The 24,555-nt window shown below is 41.1% G+C and overlaps 1 protein-coding gene across 1 annotated transcript; it reads left to right on the top strand.

The window, feature by feature from the left end:
• Nucleotides 1–4,249: 4,249 nt before the first annotated feature.
• PLRG1 (pleiotropic regulator 1) lies at nucleotides 4,250–21,184 on the top strand. Its single transcript, XM_035113299.2, has 15 exons — nucleotides 4,250–4,391; nucleotides 9,250–9,356; nucleotides 9,766–9,899; nucleotides 10,591–10,644; nucleotides 11,447–11,540; nucleotides 13,037–13,127; nucleotides 13,309–13,410; nucleotides 15,184–15,276; nucleotides 15,577–15,726; nucleotides 15,818–15,919; nucleotides 16,881–16,983; nucleotides 17,575–17,683; nucleotides 17,867–18,006; nucleotides 18,984–19,177; nucleotides 20,662–21,184. The coding sequence occupies exons 1-15, from the start codon at nucleotides 4,383–4,385 to the stop codon at nucleotides 20,719–20,721; spliced, it is 1,542 nt and encodes a 513-aa protein (XP_034969190.1). The 5' UTR covers nucleotides 4,250–4,382; the 3' UTR covers nucleotides 20,722–21,184.
• The last annotated feature ends 3,371 nt before the right edge of the window (nucleotides 21,185–24,555 follow it).

The following is a 24,555-nucleotide window of genomic DNA, read 5'->3' as shown; positions in this document are numbered from 1 at the left end:
GTTGCACCCCGCCAGCCCCCCCCCAGTGGCTGCCGCCCTGGCGCAACGCGCCACTAGGCCCTATGGCAAAGACACCTCTGGGTCAGACTCATGTTGGTAGCTTCTTATGTTATAATGTCGTGTAAATACCGCTTCCCAGAACAGTAGTTGGAGCACACTGGAAGTGTGTACAGTGGTGCCTCGACTTATGAATTTAATCCATTCCAAAGGCACCTTTGCAGGTCGAAAAATTTGTGTCGAAAAGCGCCATTGGAAACGCGATTTCCCATAGGAATGCATTGGAAACGGAAAAATTTGTAAGTCGAAGCAACCCCATCTAAAAATCCGTAAGTCGAAAAAACCCTATCTAAAACCGCCGCGGTTTCCGTTCGGATGTCGAGAAATTCGTAAGCGTGCAGCCATTTGCCCCACTCGTAAGTCGAAAAATTCAGTTGTCGAGTCATTCGTAAGTTGAGGTACCACTGTATATAGGCTAAAACTTGACTATCTGGAGATATTTAACACTATTTAGCAAATGTATAGACATACAAATTTGTGCCATACTTGGAAGTCTCACTGAGAGTTCAATAGGACTTACTCCCAGGACCAGAGTTGTTGAAGCTCAGACACCCATTCCTGAACATATTTATCTATTATTTACAGTAGTACCTCGGTTTACAACCACAATTGGTTCGGAAAGTCTGTACTTAACCTGAAGCGTACTTAACCTGAAGCATACTTAACCTGAAGTGAACTTTCCCATTGAAAGTAATGGAAAGTGGATTAATCCGTTCCAGATGGGTCTGCGGTGTTTGTAAACCGAGGCATTTGTAAACCGAGGTACTGTATGACTGTATTTGCTTGTCTCACCCTAGGAGTATGTGGAAATGGAGCAGTGAATACAAATGTCCCACAAATCCACCTAACCCTGCTCCCACTAAGGCAAATAAAAACCACCACCATTAACTGTGGCTACAGCTATTAAAAGCCAGACCAAATAAAAATGTCTCCCAGCACTTCTTGAAAATGATTATGTTCAAGCCTTGAATATCCATGGGATGGAAATTGCACAATTTTAGGGCAACACCAAGAACCTCTCTTTGCATGTCCTTGTTGTTCAAATATGTATGGCAAATAGGTGACACAGTACAGTATGTTCATTTCCTTGAACTGTTATGAAGTACGTTGCTTTTTCCTTTTTTGATGAGGCAGAAAACGACCATCTTAGCAATTATTGGAAGGTACAGTAATTCATTCTACTGTGAGAGAATGTGTAGCAGATTCTTCTAGCTCAAGAGGTGGAGGTAAAGAGTTTCTCTTAAAACAATAAAATGTCGGCTGACATTTCTCCTTTTTTCCTAGGCTTTCCTCTTATTTACCTATATATTTGGACAGTGGAGAACAGAGACCCTAAACTGCATCGTTTGCCTTGTTGGTTTGTTCCGTCATGGTGCAATGCCCTGCTTTGACTGATAACCCAAGGCCACTGGTTAGTGACTCTCAGATCAAATGATATCTCTATGTGCAGCTGTGCAGAATTCTTTGAGTAGGCCACAGATATGCCACTGTGTTTGTGCAAGAGGGGGCTACTTACTGGTTGTTAACTTATTTAGAAATGTCCTTTTTCCCCAAGCAGTGTTGCAAACCTACTCTGTCTTTTAAAACAGCAGTGTAAACATGAAATCTCTCTCTTGTAGTCGGAAGGCAACAAATATTTGTAGTAGTTTCTCGTAAGTGAGACTACATCGTGACAATATTCTGGAAGCAAGCAAGCAAGCACACACACACACACTTTTAAAGATTAATGTGTGGGATGCTTCCTGTTTATTTTCATCAGCTGAGTTAACCCGGTTGTGAAATTTAGCATGGAACTTGAACTAAACAATTAAAAAATGCTCTGAAAGCTCTCCAGAAAAGCGGGACTTATCAAATGAATAAACAAACAATTTAAAAGACTGTCCATATAGGATACGAAACAAAAGAATGAGCTGTAACAATATTTGGAAGAAACTATAATCTGATATGATCTGGGATTTGTTTGTTTTTTGAAACTTCTTGGAAGGAATTTGAATCTTGGCTATCTCTAGCTCTAAGGATGAGCAAGGATCTTTTTAGAAACAGAGGAGCTGCATGTCTACACATACATGCCTGGCAGCATGCATGTTTGCTCAGAAGTAAACCACATTGAGTCCGTTGGAGCTTACTCACAGAGTAGTATGTATAATATCAGAGCCAAGTAAATCTTGCCAGATTTCTAATGTTAAAAAAACTGAATTTTTTTCCCATGAGGTCAGTGAAAAGCTAACTCATGCACTCTTCTGTTCAGAATCTGTAACTACACTTAATGCTCTCTGAGGTTCAAAACATAACTGAAGCCATCTGATTAAACTTAATGTCCACAGATGTAACGGAACTCAGTTTTACAGTAATTATTTCACAATGCTGGACGTACCCGCACACACACACAAGCATTCCACAGCCACTTTTGCAATTCATTATATTCAGTGTATCTTGATGATTTACATGGGTGCTGCCTTGAGCACAATATTCCCATCCCCCCCCCCCATTTGCTTTTAGCATTATTCAGTAGTGGCGTCAGAAAAAACTTGGTGGGCAAGAATAGAGTTGCCACCATTTCTTCAGAGCAAGCAGCAATGCTAACAGGTATGACCTCTCAGAACTTAATTTATTTACTACACAAAGGCAGAAACAAATAAAATGATTTAAAACAGCAAAAATAAGTAAAAGTCCACAAACAATAAAATACTGCAGTGACCCAGGGAAAATTAAAATGTTACTATACCAGAAGTGAATGCAGCCCTCAATTTTAAAAAGGTTCATCAACCATGATATAAAGGTGCCATTTGAACTGCTGTAGTGAATTATGGTAGTTTCAGCACAGGGATAGTTATACTGTATAGCATTCATAGGAAGCTGTGTTATGCCAAGTCAGACCATTGGTCCACCTGGGTCAGTACCATCTCATTGACTGGCAACTGCTCTCCACAGGTTTTATCCATCCATCCAACGAGTACCTTTTGCATGCTAAGGATGTGCTTAACTGCTGAACCACAGCTCTTCCCTGGTTACTTCCCAACACCACCACAGGTTAATGCCTTTGGAAAACTATCCAGCATCACTGATGTACCTGGATTGGAGAAGCCTTACTTCCCACTAAGTTTAAAGGGATTATTCCAAAGCACTGCAGCTTGTTAGTCAGGTAACACAGGAAAATCCAATCTGATACCTTACCCTGGCACTCCAGTCATGTTCTGCAGCCTTACTCAAATGGAATTGATTTCTGGATACTGTAATACCAAAATATGTTTCAGATGGATGCGGGTGGCGCTGTGGTCTAAACCACAGAGCCTAGGGCTTGCCGATCAGAAAGTTGGCAGTTTGAATTCCTGCGACAGTCCCAGCTCCTGCCAACCTAGCACTTTGAAAGCACGACAAAGTAGATAAATAGGTACCGCTCCGGTGGGAAGGTAAAAGGCGTTTCCGTGTGCTGTTCTGGTTTGCCAGAAGCGGCTAGTCATGCTGGCCACATGACCCGGAAGCTGTACGCTGGCTCCCTCGACCAGTAAAGTGAGATGAGCACCACAACCCGAGTCGTCCGTGACTGAACCCAACAGTCAGGGGTCCTTTTACCTTTACCTTATGTTTCAGATGAGTAAATAATAATAATAATGTGTGTGGGGGGGGTGTTATTCTTGTTTTTATTACATATTTTGTCTTTTTTATCTTGTCTTTTTATGTTGTGAACCGCTCTGAAATCTATGGATAAAGGGCGATATACAAATTAAATCAATAAATAATAATAATAAGTTAGCAATGGTCCTATGGCTCTGTGGCTTTCAGTTTCAGATAATTTTTGTTCACAGACCTCCAAGCTCCTGATTTTAAAATCACTGAATGGCGTGACGCCCCGTAGGTGTTTCTATGAGAATGGCTAATGCGAAGAGAAACAGAAGCACGGGGGTTTGCACGCATCCTTTTCACGCGCTTCCCTGGAAGTCCGAAGGGGACTCGCTCTCTAGCCAGGCGCATATGGCATTGGCACTTCATAAAGGCTGCCGCCACGTTGACTTCAGGCATCAATTCATCTCTCCCCGGCTCTCTGCCGGCTGCCGCCTTTTGCTACGTAAGGGGCGCCCGTTTCGAACAGGCAGCTCTTCGGTGACGCCATCAAGTAAGCGACCGGCACTGGAAGGAACCAAAGAGGTTCCGCCCTAAACGCTGCCCCGCGCAGGCGCGGCAGAGGGAGCAGCGCGTCAATTCCGGCGCGGCGAAGGCAAAGCGCCGGAAGTGGCGCCTTCTTCCTAACGGGCCTGCATCCGGCGTCGGTTTTGCCGCGGTTTTCGCTGAATAACCAGGTGGTTGTAACTGAGGAGGCTGGCACCATGGTGGAGGTAAGAGGGCAGGGCTTTTTCTCCTGCCGCGGGGTGGGACTGCCGAGACTCGTGGCGCGACGAGTTAAGGTCCGTTTCGCTCCTTCGCGCCGCTTTTGGGGAGGGGGGTCAGGTGCGCGAAAATTAGACCCAGGCACCCCCCAAACTTGACCCTCCAGGTGTTTTGGGACTACAACTCCCATCATCCCTAGCTAACAGGACCAGTGGTCAGGGATGATGGGGATTGTAGTCCCCATCTGGAGGGCCGAGTTTGGGGATGCCTGATTAGATCCTTTGAAATCAGCGGGATAAGGCAGTTGCTTGTCTTTGGTTTGGGCGTAGAGCTGGGTCTGCCTCCTCCAGCGCCGGCTGTGCCTTAGAAAGGGTGGAACCGGGGCGTCTGTTTGTGTTGGCGAGAGTGAGAAGCTTGGAGAGTTGCGTTCAAAATCCTTCCCGATGTTGGCTTGGAGAAGGGTTTTCACACATTCAGGGTGTCTTACAGGTACATAGTCAGATAGTAAGCATGAAACGTGAAGGTAGTCATGGAAAAGATCAAGAATGAGTGTAGACTTTGCTGAAATGGCAACATTAACTGGGAAGCTCAGAAATCGAGACGACAAGAATGGGGAAAGTTTATAATTTATTTACGAGACCACTGTAAGCAGGTTAAAAAATTGGCAAAATTTTAACCACACTTGTATAGTAACAGAAAGTATGGATAATTTAGAAGGACAAAAATTTGGTTAAGTATTGATACACAGTTGTAAATATCATTAGGACCCATGGAAGGGATGGGGGGGGGGGAGTCAGGAGATTCAGAGTAATTTCAGTATTTGGATTTGGAATTGTTTTTTGTTACATGTTTATACCTTTTAAAAATCAAATATTTTTAATATATATAAAAAGAATGAGTGTATACTTAATCCCACCTCAGAAATAACACCTCATGGATTCCATCAATACACGAACTAGCCCCTCTTTCTGGCATTCGAACATGCCAGTGAACATCCATCAGTGATAGTTGGTAGCTAAAGGGGCTCTCAGGTGGTTCTCGATTTAGGAATGATGCAGGAATGTTTGGTTGCTGCTGCTTCACCTTCATCTGGTGGTAAAGGCTGAAGAGTTATTTATATACAGTGGTACCTTACGAATAACGCTACTTACGAATATTTCTACTTACGAATGGAGCTCCGTCCGCCATCTTGGATGCTGTTTAGATAGGATTTTTTCTACTTACGAATTTTTAGATAGGGTTGCTTCTACTTACGAATTTTTTCACCCAATGCATTCCTATGGAATTTGACTTACAATTTTTTTCGACTTATAAATGTGCATTCGGAACGCATTAAATTCGTAAGTAGAGGTACCACTGTATATCTGTCTCTTCTGAGTAAGAAAAATTGTTCATTTGAAGAGCGTATGCCTCGAATGCAGAAGGCCTCCCATTCAGTCACAGACCTAAAAAGCATCTTTGGTGACAGGACTAGGAAACTCAGACTAGGTCTGAGACCATTGAGAGTTACAACCATAATAAGCAATGCTTAGTACAGGCTGTATGCCTAGTGTTAGTTTTTTTCATTTCCTCAGATACTGAGGGTTTTTTTAAAGTGTTTTTCTACACCCAAAAATAAATAACTTTTATATGGTGAACTTTTGTTTGCTTACTCATGAAAAGTGACAGGAAAACTGCATTTCCTTTTTAAAACTAGGGGCAATAATGTTGGGAAATCTTTGTGCCTGGTCTGAGCTTTATTGGTGTGCTGTGCTTACATGCTCAGAATCTTTTTTAAAAGCTGCAATTATCCCCAGATCTCATTGTAAAATAAGCTGTCTCTAAGGCACACATACTGCCCAAGTGCTGTTCTTTTTTTATTCCTCAAATACCTGACTGAAAACACAGGTCAGGCAATAGGAAGAGGAACACTGCTGTATCCATCTTGCCTGTAACATACATAGAGGTATGCTGCTATTACATGCTGGGTTATGCTTGTATGGGGCCCATGTGAGATTATCCCATGATAAACCATGTTTGTGGATGAATTAACTGTACAAAGAATTCTAGAGTATTTAGCTTTTCTGCATTTTGGTACCACTCTGACCAAAGTATTCACTGAAGAGCAGGGGAAGAAGTTTGTGTGATAAATTAGTTACTATTTATCCAGATCACTGTCAGCTTCTAGGTTTCAGACCCTTCTTTCCAAGTACTAAAGGTAATGCATAAAGTGTCTGGTCTCATTCGCATGTCAAGTTAAGCCAAACCAAACCAAACTGTGGCTTAGGTTGCCAACTAAGTGGCCCTGCATTGATACAGGAATGCTAGTCTCCATCTTACAACAGTGCAGCCAGAGGTCTTAACTTTACATGGGTGCAAAAGCCCAAGAAGGCTGTGGGTGTAGTGCAGGGCCTTGCACAAATTGGGTTTGAAGGCAGAGGGACAATGTACCTGACAGCTATCCATTATGTCAGATTTGGTATCTCATTTTGCAGCTCTGAAAAGTTTGGAAGCTTGTCTTGAAGCACAAACTCTAACCAATACAGAGCCTTGTAGGATAAACAGCACCATGCATCTTTCACCAAAGTGGCAAGAATATGAATTACACATTTCACAGACAGGCAGCCTCCACATCCACAATTTCTCTGTGTGTTAGAACATGGGAGTCATTCCCAAATAACATGGGTCAGCAAAAAGGTTTGGGGAGCACAAAGTGCATACAGAACATTAGTGTTAAGGGACGAGAGAATGGAGGATAGGATAAGTAAATGCAAGTGCCCATTTTCCTAGCTGGAGAGTAAAATCAGGTTGGCAAAAATGCTGTTAAGATGTTTAAAAGAGGCAGAGATTTTATTTATGGTGTAATGGAGTATGGAAGCAAAACAGTTTCATCTACATGGTGAACGGCTATTGAAGTAATGACTGCTATTGAAGTAATGAATGAACGGCTATTGAAGTAATGAATAACATTCTTTGTTATTAAATACTTCCATGCATCCACATATGATTTTGGGCACAAATGGGTTTGGTAGGTGCTTTTGTTGAGGAGTAACTGATTGGGACAAATGTGTAAACCCCACTTCCACTGCATTCGAGCATGCATCTGTTCCTTGGTCTTTCATTCGTCATGTGTTGGCCATAGCTGCTTTGTCACATAAACAAGGTAGGAAATTCCAGTATCACCAATGTAATTGACATTGGCTTCCCAGTGTAGGATAATAGTAAAAAGCAGTTTAATGTGGCCTCTGTATTAACATTCGCATGCTAGCCTGATCAACCAAGCAAGTAATAGTTGATTGGAGCCAACAAAAAATGAGAAACAGTTCTCTGACTGGACGTGCAGAAAGCTAATGGATCATGTTTAATGTTCTGTAAATAATGTCCTCACTCTGTTAGTTTTTATCCAGTTTTACAATGACAATAAATTTAGAGGAAAGGTGACTTGCCAGAAAGGAAGTGTAGAGCTTTTATGTCTGGATTTACACCCAGTTCACCCTAGGATGGAAAACAGACTTTTGACCAAAGCATTAGTCTAATGTCTAATGTCTTTGATCTTGACACTCCGGAAAGGAAGAAAGTTAACTTAATACTTCATTTGGAAAGTTGAGTCATAGTTCTTAGCACCTGGCAGATTCTGTTGCAGAGTAAACAGCTACTTATTAGAATGGGGGCAAGAGCTATACTCCCTTTTCTCATTTGTTTTTGGTAGTTTACCTTCTTTTTGAATGGGGGTGGGGAAAGTGAGCTACACTTGTTCTAAAGGAGAACAAAATAAAGTCAAGCTAGCCATGTATGCATAAGTACTGTACTGTTAGTCTCATACCTTTTATTGGACTCAGTTAAAACATCACAATACAGTGGAACCTTGACTTACATATGCCTCATCTCGCGGATGTTCCAAGTTGCGTCCGCTGCAAACCCGGAAGTAAACACCGGGTTTGCCACGATTCGTGTATGCGCAGAAGTGGCTTCTGCCATCTGCGCGTGCGCAGAAGCGGCTGCCGCCGTCTGCACATGCGCAGAAGTGCACTACCGCCAAATGCACACAGACACAAGACGCCTCTTCTAGCGTCCCATTTCGACCAGCGGACAGACCTCCAGAACTGATTATGTCTGTAAGTAGAGGTTCCACTGTACTAGTGAAAGTAACATTTATGGGTTATATTTTTCCAAGTACACATACTACTGCAAACTATTTTAAAAAACATTTTAGTAGCTGTTGTACTTCTGTTTATTTCTAGGACACATTTCCAAAATGTTTTATATAAATTAAAACAAAACTAGAAGTGCATAACAATGATAACAAGCAGCTAAAAGCACATACCAAAGAAGTTCACCAAAACAAAGTATTTAGTAAACATTATTATTTGGTAAACATGTATCAAGTACATGCATACTTAGATATTTAAACACAGTGAGTTGTATCCAACTCAATTATGCTCAAAATCGTCCCATTGAAATTTTAATGCTACAAATACAAAGCTCAATGTTCAATGGGACTACAAATAGTCCCACTGAAATTCTAATGCTACAAATACAATGCTCAGCTCCCCAACTCTCTAGGGAAGGAAAGGTCTCTCATGTCATCATGCTGAACTTTAGACCTGAAAGAAGTATTTTGTGTTTTCTTCTGTCTACTCCCAAACTTGGCAAGGTATGAAGACTCTCATCATTTGCCTCTTCTGACTTGGGAGAGAGAAGGCTGATTTCTCATAAAGTGTTTGCTGATTTCTCATAAAGTTTTTATGTTTGAATCAGATAGAAGGGTATGAGATACTTGTGCATTTCTGTCTACTCTAGAGATCAGGAGAAATGAGAACCTTGCTTGAGCATTTTTAATGAAATAGGTCTTGCTAAAGATGTGTCTGAAATTTTTCTTCCCTTTAGGAAGTACAAAAGCACTCTGTGCATACCCTTGTTTTCCGATCTTTGAAAAGAACTCATGACATGTTTGTGGCTGACAATGCAAAACCAGTATCATTGGATGATAGGAGGTAAGCAGGATTCCCAGTAAACTATTGGTACTTTTGAAGCTACAAACCAGTCTAAAATCTTAATCCATTACTCAGCAACCCTATTCCATAGTACCACAGTATCACTTTGAAATGAACTAGTTCTTGAGGGCTTAGAATCAACATTGGATTGTGTTTACAGTGATGGAGGAGGAAGTTAAAACTAGGGCCTGTGAACACCTAGGGTGTAGTAAAATCTAGCAAATTATAACATTCAGTAACATTCTTGTTTGCTGGAATATTTTATCTAAATACTGAGCATACTGCATCCCAATGTAAGTCCACATGAACATCAGAACTGTTATCAGAACTCCTAATTGTATATCTTACTTAAAGCATGAGTTTGTTATGATCAAAAAAAATAGATGTACTAAAGTGTTTTCTTACGCAGCCACAAAGTAAAGATGGCCGTTAAACTTCGTACAGAGTACAGTTCTGTGCTTCACATGCCTGTATTGAAAGAAAGTGCTCGAGAGAAGGGTGTGATTGATTCCTATGGACATAAGCAGTATCTTCAAAATCAAGGTATGTCTACAGTTATAATTGTATAAATCCGAGTATGGACATTTGGGCCCCACTTACAGTGAAAGAATTTTGCTGCACTTTCACTTACAATGTGGCTACACAAATGAGGACCCTGTATTTTTATTTTATCTTAATTTCCTTGCTTGTCTTCTGTCATGGATCCAAGGCAGCATACATGTGGTTGACAAAGACTTGGCATGTGCAAGTGCATATTAAATATTTTTAGAACAACACGTCAGAAGAGTTTGAAGTTTTTCTTCTTTCACATAGAAACTTTTTGCGTATCTGACAGTGGCATTGGCACATGGCCTGATCTGTGACTTGCCATGGTGTAGCAGCTGGTGATCTTTATCCAAAGTATAGCTTGCTAGTGCAGAACATTTTTTTTATTAATTATATTTATATCTGACTGTGTTTATTAATGGTTTATTGATACTCCTCAAAGAAAAAAAAATGGAAATAAATGCCACTGTGTCAGAAGAATGAGTGGAAAAATGTGAATTCCTAAGTTTCATGTTAAGTGTATAAGCAGTGCATAATGCATGTGTTTACAAGGTAAACAGTACCAGCAGTTCTTGTTATGTGCAAGTTATAATGAAAATTGTACAAAGGTGTGTTTAGGAATTCAAGTAATTGTCAGTTTACTATAATATTTATTAAAGTATTAATCAACAAATCTATTGCTCTTTAGGCGATGATGATGAATATTTGATAACAGGGACACATCCATATCCCCCTGGACCTGGTAAGATTTTGAACAAACTATTTGGGTGAAATTGAGTGCAATTTTAGTATCTATATTTTCCCCAGGAAGATGCCACTAATGATGCAGTGCTTGATAGTCACTGCCTCTTAATGAAGCTAGAGGATACAATACCAAAAATAATTGGATGCATATATGGAGGGCAGCTTATACATGCAAGTTACACAAGCAGTGTTTATTGAAGTGTGGTTTGCATCTACCTAATAAGTTCTTACATGTAGTTCACTTGTTCTTAGACATTTGATTATTAAATCTTTGGATATTGGCTAAGAGATATGATGGTCCTGGAAAATTGGGGGAGGTGTTCCCCCATTTTTCCGGGGGGTGGGTGGGTTGGTGTTTCTGGGCCTTAACACATCTAGCTGTGCTGCTGTTTAGTGAAAATTAACGGGGAGGATTTCTCTCATGGAACACTTTGAACCTAAGAATTTCATAAAGTATCTAAAGTGTCCAGAAGAGCATTACAAGTTGTCCAGTATACTTGGGTATCCTGAGCATCACGAGTTATATTTTTTTACCTGCATTGTAGAGAACTATAGTTTCAACCTGTTCCAAAGAGAGAAAATAGACTCTTTGAATTTTAAAAGCCAGTTTAGCCCTGTTAAAGTCAGGTAAAATTAAATCAACTGAAATCCTTAGATCCATAGCATTAGATACATGTGATCAATAATGACTAAGTTTTGAAGGGTGGCTTTTGTCAGCAAGAATAGATTGATCAGGATTTAGTTGGTAACAAAAAGTAATTAAGATTTGTCTTAACTATGTGTATTTTCTCTTTTATAAGGAGTGGCTTTGACTGCAGACACTAAAATTCAGAGGATGCCTAGTGAATCAGCAGCTCAGTCATTAGCTGTGGCGTTGCCACCTTCTCAGTCCAAGTAATTATATTGCGTTAAAAGTAAAATTATTCTGTGTTTTTAACTGATGATTAACTGTTTTTAACTGATGATTTTAGCGATGAAGTTTGCATGGAAAATGCAATGTAAAGAACAGCTATCTAAATCTGTATTAATGGAAACAGAATAACGTGTTCAGTCTTAAACTGAGCTTTTGGAATTTTTCATTGATGTAGCTTCATTTGTTTTTCTATATTGCTGAAATTTAAGAACTGAATGTTGTCTGATGAGATGGAATGGAATTACTGTGGGAGCCTTTTCCTTGCACAATTGATCAGCATTTTTTTGTTAGTTCTGATTACCTCTCTGTGGAGGTGAGATGAAAAGGGGGGCTTTGGATTAGGGAGTGATGTGAAGACAACGGCATACGTTCAGTTCGTTTCCATTTTTGAGTGAAGTCTCTGTGGGACCTTCCAGTAAAAGCTAGTTTGCAAGGATTTGAGTTGTGAGCCACGAAGTCCTGGTTCAGATTTCACCTGTACCCACTAACCATGCAGTTTACTAACCTTATTTACTCAGAAGTGAGTCCCGTTCAATTCAGAAGGACTTCCTAGTAAGCGTGCTTAGGTTTGTAGCCTAAATAGCCTGCCTCTTCAAAATCTTAGCTCTTCATCTGCAATATGGAAGCAATAATACTGACCAACTTACAGCACTGTTTTAAGGATAACAGGCTGGTCTTCCCCTTGCTGTCATCTTTTCCCTGTAGGTTCCCTGTTTGATGACAGGCCAGAGCACATTTCCCTGCAGCTCTGCTGCCCAAGGCAACCTATGATGCATCTGGAAAAAATAGTGCCGCAATAAAATGGCCAATTTAGCACAAGTTATTACAGTGGTACCTCGGTTTATGAACACAATTGGTTCCGGAAGTCTGTTCATAAACTGAAGCGTTCATAAACTGAAGCGAACTTTCCCATTGAAAGTAATGGAAAGTGGATTAATCCGTTCCAGACGGTCCACGGAGTAACCGTTCATAAACTGAAGCGAACTTTTCCATTGAAAGTAATGGAAAGTGGATTAATCCGTTCCAGACGGGTCCGTGAAGTACTTAAACTGAAGCGTTCATAAACTGAAACATGGGTGTAATTGGTTCCGGAAGTCTGTTCATAAACTGAAGCGTTCATAAACTGAAGCGAACTTTCCCATTAAAAGTAATGGAAAGTGAATTAATCCGTTCCAGATGGGTCCGTGGCGTTCATAAACCGAAAATTCATAAACCGAGGTGTTCATAAACCGAGGTTCCACTGTAATGGCTAAGGATTATTATAAATAATTGGGTGTGACTTAGTCTTATTCATGACTAATTTTAGCTAGATTGTGCCCTTAAATCACTGAAGAACACGAACACTTTTTGTATTTACATGCACAAGATTTTGTCAGTTACTTGAAAGAAGCAACTGAAAACAAGTGTCTGCTAACACTTTGTAGGATAATGTATCTTCACTTTCCCTGCCTCACATCCACTCCCCCTGCCTTTCCAGAATGGAATCAAATCGAACTGCTTCTAGTGTTGGTGATATATACAGACATGCTGGAATTCCTGAGCGCTCACAGCCTCCAGGTTTGACTCTGGTAAGTCCCGTTAATTGAAATCCTCTGATGGAGATGCAGTAAATTTACCAAATTGGATTCTTAACAGTGACTTTGTCAGGAATAGGGTTGTGACAGAATGACACTGCATAATCATATAGGGATAGTAGAAACTAATTGGGATATTTGTTGAGTGTCGTTTTAAAATGTCTTCCTTTTATAGGCTATGATGGAAGCTGGTGGGAACAAAAATTCTGCATTAATGGCAAAGAAGGCTCCGACAATGCCAAAACCACAATGGCATCCCCCATGGAAGCTGTACAGAGTAAGTAGGAATTAAATTGCAAAGATGAGTCTCAGGATGAATTGATTGCTAAGCACTGGCAGGCTCAAGCCTCAGGTTCAAGCACTCCTGCTCCAGTGCAGTCTAGAGCATGGGTCAGCAAACTAAGGCCCACGGGCCGGATCAGACCTAATTGCCGCCTGGATCTGGGTCGGTCCTGGAATCGCCGCTTGGATCGGCGTGATCGTTCGGACTGCGTCATTTTTTGGCCATTTCCCCCCAGGCGCCATTCCCCCCCCACACACACACACACCACGGCAGCGGCGGCGCTGCCTCCTCCCTCCCTCCCTCCTGGCTTCTCCCTGCCCTGCGGAGGAAGGGAGCTGGGCTTTGATTGGTGCCAGCCAATCCAAAGCCTCACCGCCCGCCCACTGAGGCGTGGCCCAGACTCGCCACCCGCCCACCAGCCTCTCTGTCCGTGGCATGTGGGCATTGTGACTGGCACATTGCGGAGTTTGGGCTGGAACTTGGCGCCCCTGCTGGCCTCGCGCCTGGTGCCTGGGAAAGCTGGCCCGGAAAGGAGAGGCGCCGCCACTGGCTCCCAACCACAGGCAGAGTGGCAGAGGAGGTAGGAAAGGGGGGGCTGGGGGAGAGAAAAAAGTCCCTCTCTGCCGCACGTGTGCGCAGTCCAGCCCACCACAAGGTCTGAGGGGTGGTGAACCGGCCCCCTCCTAAAAAAATTTGCTGACCACTGGTCTAGAGGAAGCATCTAAAGCAAGGGTGCCAAAATAGCCAAACAGGCTCCCAGAGTGACTTAAAAACACCAGAAGGAGGACAGCCAGTACCCTCAGCCTTTCAGTGTTTTAAAAAAAGATGGAAAGAGGAGTCCAATGGAACTAGTAATAAAATAAATTACTGGATTGAGACCAGTGTGGAAAATGAAGAATTATTATTATTATTATTATTATTATTATTATTATTATTATTATTATTATTTATACCCTGCCATCTGGCTGGGTTTTCCCAGCCACCCTGGGCAGCTCCCAACAGAACATTAAGAACTTCCCTAAAAAGGCAAGTGTCACCTTCCATTGCCCAGGGGTGTTTGTTTTGCATTTGTTGGCTTGTATGGGAATTGAATAGCAAATGTGGAGGTGCTGTGTGGGTGGGTGTAGAACAAGAGAAAGATGGCTTCAGATTACCTTCCTTTAAATTAGCATTGAGTTGGAGAGGGGTGGGAGGGAAGAGATTCCAACAGCTGAATTTGATGGTTACATTTTTCCATATTAGGTATTCACTGAATATTTGCAGGTCGTATTAATTACACTATCAAAACACAGTTTATAACCCGAGCTACAGATTGTGTTATGATATGTGTTCTAAACAATAAACAAATGGTGAATAAATTGGGTATAGCTCTGAAGTCAAATTCATAAGCAAAATTCTTTAGTTGAATAGTTGTTCGTAAATCAACTTGTGTTAACTGTTTAAGTTACAAATGTTGATACAGTTGTACCCTGGTTCTCAAACGGAATCTGTTCTGGAAATCCGTTTGAAAAACGTTTGAAAACGAAGGTGCAGCTTCCAGTTGGTTGCAGGAGTTTCCTGCACTCAATCAGAAGCTGCTTCAGATGTTCAGCTTCCAAAAAATGTTCGCAAACTTCCAAGTTTGCGCCGTTTGGGAGCCAAAACCTTCGAGTCACAAGGCGTTCGAGAACCAAGGTACAACTGTATTATATTTAATTGGAATCCATCTTATTTTATAACAGTCCATCTTATTTTATAACAATCCATCTCATTTTATAACAATTGCAGGTTATCAGTGGACACTTAGGTTGGGTGAGATGTATTGCGGTAGAACCAGGAAATCAGTGGTTTGTTACTGGCTCTGCTGACCGAACTATAAAGGTAAGAGATAGCTGAAAAATCACTGTCTACTGCCATTGATGCTATTTTTGGTGCTGTTAAGTGTTTCATGACCAGCATAATTTATTGCCCATCTTTCTTTCTGTTACCTAGAATTTTAGCTGCACCAGTGTGCCAGAACTGGAATGAAATAAAAACTGAATTTTCAGACTTCATAATTCTGTGTAGCGATTAATTTTGTACGCTGCTTAGGTCCTTGAGATGTTGGACTCCATTAAATGAACAGTCTTTGATGTCTTAACTTTTGCAAGATCATCAAAACATTTTTTTCTCTTGCTTCAGATCTGGGACCTTGCTAGTGGCAAACTGAAACTATCTTTGACGGGGCATATTAGTACAGTTCGGGGTGTAATAGTGAGTGGGCGGAGTCCATACCTTTTCTCTTGTGGAGAAGATAAACAGGTGAAATGCTGGGACCTTGAATATAATAAGGTAAGCCAAGCACATTGGCAGCAGCTGAAATCTTATTAGTAATAGCTATTCACGGATTCATTGTTTTAACTGAAATATGTTTGATGTGTAGGTTATAAGGCATTACCATGGCCACCTGAGTGCTGTGTATGGCTTGGATTTGCATCCAACAATAGACGTGCTTGTAACATGTAGCAGAGATTCAACGGCACGTGTAAGTAAAACAGAGATATCTGTGATGTATTTGATCTGTCTCTTCTTGTGTAAGATAAATAATAGGTTTCCTGCCTCTTGCCAATTTGGCTTCCATTTCAAAAGCTACAAATCTTACCAACCCTCCCTGGTTTAGGGTATGTGATTTGGTCAGATCTAAATCATGCATTGAAGACAGAAACTTGGCCTTTGAGCAGGAAGGTATGGCACTCCCTTTATCTTACATGGATGTAGTCTCCGTTTAGGCAAATTGTGGTATACCACCATATGTGATATATGCTGTGAATATATGTGTGCATACCTGCTTGTCAATAATGTGTTGCTACAGGAAAATACAATTTTGTGTTCTGTCTTATTCCCATTTTTTTAAAATAAATAAATACAAATAATGTCACAATGTAGGAAAAATGTCACATTTGTGAATCAGCTTTTCAAGGCATATATGCCTCCTGCCTGCCTGCAGTTTAGTGAACATTTATTACTTGGCCGACAGCTTCAGTTTCCACCCTAGTTTATGTGTTTCATTATCTTCAGGGGCATTAGGGTGGGTTGTAACAGATACCTTTGTATGAGTTAAATTTTTTGAAGGTTTCCTGTGGCCTAAGAGTTATTGCTTTGGCTACAGTTCAGTGTGGCATCTCCCACTGCGGAATACACAAATTATGAAATGATTTAGGGCAGTAATTCTTAAATGCTGGGCTCAAGTTCACAAGAGGATGAGGGAAGTTTGATGATGAAAGGACAGGCTGCTAACTGGTAATACTAGAAGTAATCGGCCTTTCACATAAGGAGAGACCTGAGTGATACATACTTTTGTCATTGGCATGCACTTAACAATACAAAAAAAAAGGTTATAAACAGAGTGAATGCACGCTAAATGGTTTGGCCACAGAAGATTATATACCAGCTTTTGATGGTGGATGGTGTATTTATCAGTTCTAATTTGCTTCTAACCTCCCTAGATTTGGGATGTGAGGACAAAAGCGAGCGTGCATACGTTGGCAGGACACACAAATGCTGTGGCGACAGTGAAGTGTCAAGCGGCAGAACCACAGATCATCACAGGTATGGTGGAAGTTGTTTACCAAATGCAAACAGCATATCCAGCAGTTCACTGTTACAGTCAGCTGGTATATAGGGGAAGAAAACTGCTGTTCCAATTCCCAGAATCCCTTTGGAAACATATTGAGAACCAGAAAACAACTACTGATTTGCAGCAATGTTGTGAATCGAAGATGGTAGAATATGTAGCCTGTTTTGCTGCTTGATTTTCAACTGAAAACTAGCAGCGGGAGTTTTTACAATGTGTTGGTGAATGGTAATCCACTAACCAATAGGAATCTATTTACTTACAAATGTGTGTACAGCAGATGGAAGGCCTTTTCAGAAAAGGAAGTTCCTCGGCGCTTTGAAAGTTTGACTATTGGATAATCCTAAGTCCCCTGGCCTAAGACATTGAAGTGCATTTTAAGGTAACCTTAGATGCATATATGATGATGCCTTTCCTGCAGGGATTCTCAGAAGTAGAGTTGTAATTGTGAAACTTGGAAGTATAACAAAATTGGGGCATGTGATTCTTTAACATACAGGCAGTTCAGATACTTATCCTATCCGCATGCCTTTCTAAAATCTATTGTTATTATTTTGTATTTACAGGAAGTCATGATACCACTATACGACTCTGGGACTTAGTGGGAGGAAAAACACGGGTCACTTTAACCAATCACAAGAAATCAGTAAGAGCAGTAGTACTGCACCCAAGACAGTAAGATTTTTCAGGTTTTTTTCCTGTCCTGTTAACGTAATGTAATAAATATAATATATTATAACTACAACAACTGCAACAATGTATATTATTGAAGAAAGTGGTAAATTAAATTGTTAATCAGATATAGTAGTCTTTGGTTAACTGAACTTCCAATACTTGCTAACATACACCTTGTTACAGGTACACGTTTGCATCTGGGTCTCCGGATAACATCAAACAGTGGAAATTCCCTGATGGAAACTTTATCCAGAATCTTTCTGGTCATAGTGCTATTATCAATACACTAGCTGTGAATTCAGATGGAGTTCTGGTTTCTGGAGGTAAATGAGAATTTTAGAAGTAGCTTGAATAGGAATAATTATTTTTTGTTCATATTATTTACTGTAACATGTTGTCTGCAGGGCTGACTTACGCAGACAATTCTGAAACACTGAATAGCTCAGAGGTCACCAGTCCATTTTGATTGACTCCACAAATGTATAGCACTAGCATTGAAAGAGCTTTGGGTCCCAGACTATTCAAAATACTGCTTTTAATGTTTAGAGCAAAGCTTTCAAAATTGTGTTTCGACACGTTAGTGTGTTGGCGTCGCATGAATGCTCCCCGCTTCTCCTGGGGCTAGAAAGGGGTTAGTTAAACAGCTGGTTTGCTAGTAAAACTGAATTACTGTGTCGTGAAATGATGCATGTCTAAAAAGTGTGTCACCAACAAAATTAGTTTGGAAAGCTTTGGTTTAGAAGAGCAGGCATCCCCAACCTGCGGCCCTCCAGATATTTTGGCCTACAACTCCCATGATCCCTAGCTAAGAGGACCAGTGGTCAGGGATGATGGGAATTGTAGTCCAAAAAATCTGGAGGGCCGAAGGTTCGGGATGCCTGGTTTAGAGCCATAAATGAACTTGGTCCAAGTATGTTGAGGGTGCAATTGGAAGAATTCTTGTTCCAAATCCCACCTTTATCTGACATTTGATTGAAATGAGTTGCAGGGCCTTCTAAATGGTAGCACCTGTGTTTTAGTATAGACTGCAGATGGCACAATCTTAAGAAACATCCCCCTTTATCTTACGAAATGCCCCCTCTAAACTGATGCCAGCTATGACTAATCTTTCCTGGGAGAATAAGCTCCATTGAAGTCAGTGGGGTTTGCTTCTGAGTAAATGCGTATAGGATTATGCTGATAGCGCTGTTGTGATTACATAGAGTAAGTGGGTTTTTTAAAATAATAATAAAAGCATTAAAGTGAATTTGGGCTGCATGTTGAATTGTAAAGCAGGTGTAACACTGATTTTGTTTTTCAGCTGACAATGGTACGATGCATCTTTGGGACTGGAGAACTGGGTATAACTTCCAGAGAGTGCATGCGGCTGTACAGCCTGGATCATTGGACAGCGAATCTGGAATATTTGCGTGTGCATTTGATCAGTCTGAAAGCAGGCTGCTTACTGCTGAAGCTGATAAAACCATTAAAGTCTACAGAGAAGATGATACTGCGGTATGGAGAATCATTCTTTTTCGCCACATATTTTATATATAAAACTAGGTTTTAAGATACTCTTAGGACAGATATTCTGGAAGCATTATCCCTAAACGCTGCTTACTGCTAGAGTGATTACACATTAGCTCGGGCAGCCGGCCTACTTCTTCAGCAGCAAACACATCTCATGGGATGGGGAAATGTAATAAAAAAGCAGTCACTACAAATAGAGGGCAGTTAGGTTGCTTGCCTGCAACTTTCTAACAACAATGGAATAAAATGATTTCTAATTTCATTTTCAGCCTGAACAGGGTAGATTTTTTAAATGGTTAAAAAGAAGAAAGTACTATGCATTTATTCAGAGCAGAAAATGCTTGATACTAGTTTCACAAGATTACAAAAGGATGTATGGATTTGGAGATGGCTGCTGCATTTTAAAAGCAGACAAGTATTTCATTAGCCACACTGATTATCTGCTACATTTAGAGCACAATCCTATGCATAGAAAAAGTCCCACTGAATTCTTGTTATATGTGAATAGGTTTGCAGCCTATATCTGTTGTGCAGAGTTCTGCTGCATTACTGGCTCCAACTTAAAGACTAAACATTGCAGCAGCCTTCTGTCCATTATTATTTCCCTGTACATCAAACTACGCTTGTTTTACAGGGGAGAAAATCACTCATGACTTTTTTATTGGGAATCTTTGATCAAAGGAAACTGAAATGTTTTCTGTTGTCTTATTTTCTACTTTTAAACTAAAGCTTGTTACTGTATATCTTGATTGTACAGTGCATTTGAGCCACTTAAATAACTATACAGTGGAACCTCGGTTTACGCCTACCTCGGCGAGCGAACGCTGCGGACCCGGAAGTGTTTACATCTGGGTTCCGCAGCATCGGATGCACAGACGCGATCTGCGCAGCTCGCGCATGCGCAGAAGTGATCTGTGCAGAAGCGCTCTATCGGTGCTTCATGCACGCGCAGAAGCGTGCCTTCGACGAGCGAACACCTCCGCAGAACGGATTGCGTTCGCAAACCGAGGTACCACTGTAGTAGATCCAGTAAACAAATCTACCTGTGTCGTCATCTCCACACATTTGATGCATTGATATGTATTGCACTCCATCTGCGAAATGGGATTAGTGGCTTATTTTACCAGGGCTTTTAATTGATAAATTCTAATGCTTGTGTGCAGAAGTTGAAAGAAACACACAGTGGTTTCCAGTTCTGCTGCCTCCTCTGCCACTGGATACCACCCATAATAAACATTTATTGATGTGGTTATGTATATTGGACCAAAACTGATAACTTTCCCCCTCCTGTTGATGGCAATATTTTTATATTGTTCTCTTAACTTCAGCTGGATCAATAAACTTAGTTCATCAAGAGTGTGATTTCATAGTAAAATTCAATGACTCTGATCTTATTAAACATTCTGACTTTAACACAAGCTGGAATTCCAATATGTGTTTTTTTCTTTTTCTTTTAAAAATATTTCTAGACCGAAGAAACTCATCCTGTCAGCTGGAAACCAGAAATCATCAAGCGAAAACGATTTTAATGAGAATCCACCTCAATAGCTGTGCCATTATCCTGACTCTGACTACAAAGCCTGAACTCTCCTCAAGTCATTGCTTTGTTTAGTTTGCAGTTTTTATATTATATATGGCTTCCCTCTAGGATTTTATCCTCTCTGATCCCAGGAAATCAGCTGCAGATGTTATGCACATCTGAAGAAGTGAAAGTTTCTTTTAATAAAATGGTAATGTGCTGGTGATCATAGTCACCCAGTGTGTGCATGTCATTCTATGTGGGCAGAAGGTGGTGTGAATCCCACCTGATCTTTCCTTGTATCCCCCTTCTTCCCCCTGAGGAAAAAAACAACAACTCCTGTTTGGTACTTGATCCTATGGCACCAAATAGTAAAACTGTTTGGGGGGGGGGGAGCCATTGTAAAAGTGATTTATGTCCTTAATACAATGTGCTACTTCATTGAGCTGTAATGCAATAAAATATAAATTTCTTTTCCAGTTTGTTCTTGGGCGTTAACAACTAAAATGCAGAACTGTGCTCTTATATGTTGTACGTGTGGTTCTGTTTCAGAGCAATGGTTTTGACCATCTCGTGTCAGAATCCTGCTTTAAAAATTTAATGAAACAACCTCTTTAAAATGCTTTCTGACGAGTGTCTATTATTTCATTCTCTGTTAGTAAAACTTTTAAAACGCAAGTCTTTTTAACACTCCACAGAAGAGGTAGACGAGCAGCTCTGAAACGACACAAGCTTTTTGGCTGAGACCAAAATTGCGATGGTTTAGCAATTTTGCTTTCTGACTAGGGCTGGGCGATATATCAATCAATATATTGTCCAAAACCGATTTGAAGCTCACATTGTGATAATTGTTTCATAATATTTGAGCAGGCAATATATCGTGAATCGTGTGTAAGGGCTACCGTAGGCGATATCAGGTTTTCGTCATCACAATACCCCCCCCCCAAAGCTAAATGTTGTAGTGTGCCACAATGTCTGAAATAAGGATGGAATTATACAGAGCTGAACAGGACAATGTCCAGGCAACTGCTACTACTTAAGAGGTCTAAAACGGATAAATGACAGTATTATCGGTCACTACACAGTCAGTTTCATCAGCAGGCAAGCCAAAATGCATCCCAGTAGGGGTTTGGGGCTTGGCTACCAAAAAGTGGCATGTAAGACCAAAGTACACCAGTGAGTCATAATGAATACAAATACAGTAATCTGGGACTACCAGCAAGCCTCCTAGGCAGCAAAAGTGGCAGCAGCCAGGAGGCGGCTGAATCAACAGTGGGGAAGGGGCAGAAGCAGTGGCAGCAGCGGCACAATAATCAGCCTGCGAAGCCTCGCCACAGCAGTAGGCGGCAACAGCAGCCTGTGAGGGCAGTAGTGGCCTGCAAGGCCTTGTGGCAGTGGCAGTGGCAAAAGCAATGGCCTGCAAGGTCTTGTCACGGCAGTGGCAGTGACAGTGGCTTGTGAGGCCTTGCAGTGGTGGCAGGAGATAGTGGCAGAAGCAGAGGTGGCCTGCAAGGCCTCACCGAGGCAGGCTGCCAGCTTCTGCCACCACCTCCCGCTATCATCAGGAAGACTTGCAGGCTGCTGCCACTTCTTGCCACCGTGGTGAGGCCTTGCATGCCCCTGTTTGTGTGGCTATTGGGCCTTGCAGGATGCCACTACTATTGCTGTCACCATTGCCAGAATATTGCAATATTCTGATGCCGCTACTGCCGTCACCTGTTACTGCCTCAAGGCCCCCCCCCCCCCCCGTCTCTGCCGCGAGGACTTGCAGGCCACGGCCACTTCTGCCAAATCCTGTCACCACTGTGAGGCCTCACAGGCCAATGCTGTTACTGCTGCCACTATTTGGTAGCCAAGCCCCAAACCAAAAGTCCTGTTGGGATGCATTTTGGCTTGCCTGTTGCTGAAAGTGACCATGACGTGATTGATAATTTCATTCATTAGTTTTAGCCCCTAAGTAGTAGCAGTTGCCAGGACATTGTCCTGTTCACCTCTGCGTAGTTCCTTATTTCAGATATCGTGATATATTGATATATCGCCATGTTTAGCTGGTGATATATTGCAATACAGTGGTACCTCGGATTATGAACACCTTGGTTTACGAATTTTCGGTTTACAAATGCCGTGGACCCATCTGGAACGGATTAATTCACTTTCCATTACTTTCAATGGGAAAGTTCGCTTCAGTTTATGAACAGACTTCCGGAACCAATGACACTCATACTTCGGGTTAAGTACGCTTCAGGTCGAGTACTCCGCAGACCCGTCTGGAACGGATTAATCCACTTTCCATTACTTTCAATGGGAAAGTTCGCTTCAGTTTATGAACGCTTCAGTTTATGAACAGACTTCCGGAACCAATTGTGTTCATAAACCGAGGTACCACTGTATTGAAAACCAGTTATCGCCCAGCCCTATTTCTGACCAGTTCTGCATGCGTCATTGCGTCCTGCTTTGGTGGTTCTTGTGACTTTCGGGCACAGCTTTTCAGAGGATGGAAGGGGCTGAATGGGAACAAATTGCTAGAAAAAACCACTGTGTGCCAACATAATGCTTTGGGTTTTGCCTTCAACTTGGAGAGAGCTCCCAAGGTGCCATTTAGGTTCCAGTCTTGCACACTTTTTTTTAATGGGTTGGACATCTTCGCTTACACTGTTCCAATAGCATTTACATGAGTATATATTACACGTTTTTGTGTACATAGAAATTTAATATTGCCAGCGAAATACTTGATTTGTAATATTGGTTATTATCAACTGAAGTCCCATAAAACCACAAGCTAGTGTTAACTTACACATGAATTGTCTGTTTTGGAAAAAAATGTTCTATTACAGTTAACAGTGTGTGTTAATGTAATTATGATGCAATTTAAACAAAAGTTTGACCTCGTGAAATAGCGTTTTAATTTTCTCCCCATAATCTTGACAGTGGTGTAAGTGCCAGCTCTCTGGGTTAATATAATTAAGGATGTTTAATGCCAGATTTAAGGTGTGATGTGCAAGTTTCATTAAAACACATTAAACAGCTCCGTAGCTACACCATAAGATCAGCCAGGGGCCTAATTTTAAAAACTGCTCAGTTGGTTAGCTCCAGTTGGGTTCTCCTATACAGTATGTGCATGGTAACTTCTGCTCATGGAAGAGCTGTTGTACATTTCTCATCAGAGCATTATGTCAAAAAAACAATAAAAATATATTCTACTGCTAGAAGGCTCACTAAACAAGCCCCAGCAGTTAGTTAGTTAGTCTGCAATTGACCAACAAACAGTAGGGGTGAACTGAGATTAAAAGAAGCTAGAAAAGTGCCTAGAATAACACTGCAAAAGCAATAGTGTCCTGATACCAAGATGAAGAACCAATTGAAATACAGTGGTACCTCGACTTACGAATGACTCAACTTACAAATGTTTCGACTTATGAACAGAGCTCCGTCCGCCATCTTGGATGCGGTTTAGATAGGATTTTTTCGACTTACGAATTTTTAGATAGGGTTGCTTCGACTTACGATTTTTTTCTCCCAACGCATTCCTATGGCATTCGACTTGTGAATTTTTTCGACTTACAAATGTGCATTTGGAACGCATTAAATTTGTAAGTCGAGGTACCACTGTACAGGAAAGTATCTTTACTAAGAACAATGAACTGTAGTTTTGTAGGTAGCTTTGTATGTAGTTCTCTGTGTTTTAATTTAAGAATCTATTTGTAAGATATTAGTCTAACAATGAATGATTTATTGTTATCCTAGTACACACACATTCTTTTTTTCTCCTTTTCTTTTTCATACTTCTCCTTTCTTCTATATTATAATTTTACTTTTCCATATTAATTTTTGATTCCTTTTTATT

This window comes from Zootoca vivipara, chromosome 9 (genome assembly GCF_963506605.1).
Source record: "Zootoca vivipara chromosome 9, rZooViv1.1, whole genome shotgun sequence".
Taxonomy (NCBI): domain Eukaryota; kingdom Metazoa; phylum Chordata; class Lepidosauria; order Squamata; family Lacertidae; genus Zootoca; species Zootoca vivipara.
This window is presented reverse-complemented; position numbering and strand designations above follow the sequence as displayed.

What these genes read in the sequence shown, in the direction of transcription:
- PLRG1 (XM_035113299.2), top strand. An exon ending in GCAGAGATTCAACGGCACGT is followed by an intron (nt 15,920 to 16,880) that starts GTAAGTAAAACA and finishes TAACCTCCCTAG; the next exon opens with ATTTGGGATGTGAGGACAAA. An exon ending in AGAACCACAGATCATCACAG is followed by an intron (nt 16,984 to 17,574) that starts GTATGGTGGAAG and finishes TTGTATTTACAG; the next exon opens with GAAGTCATGATACCACTATA.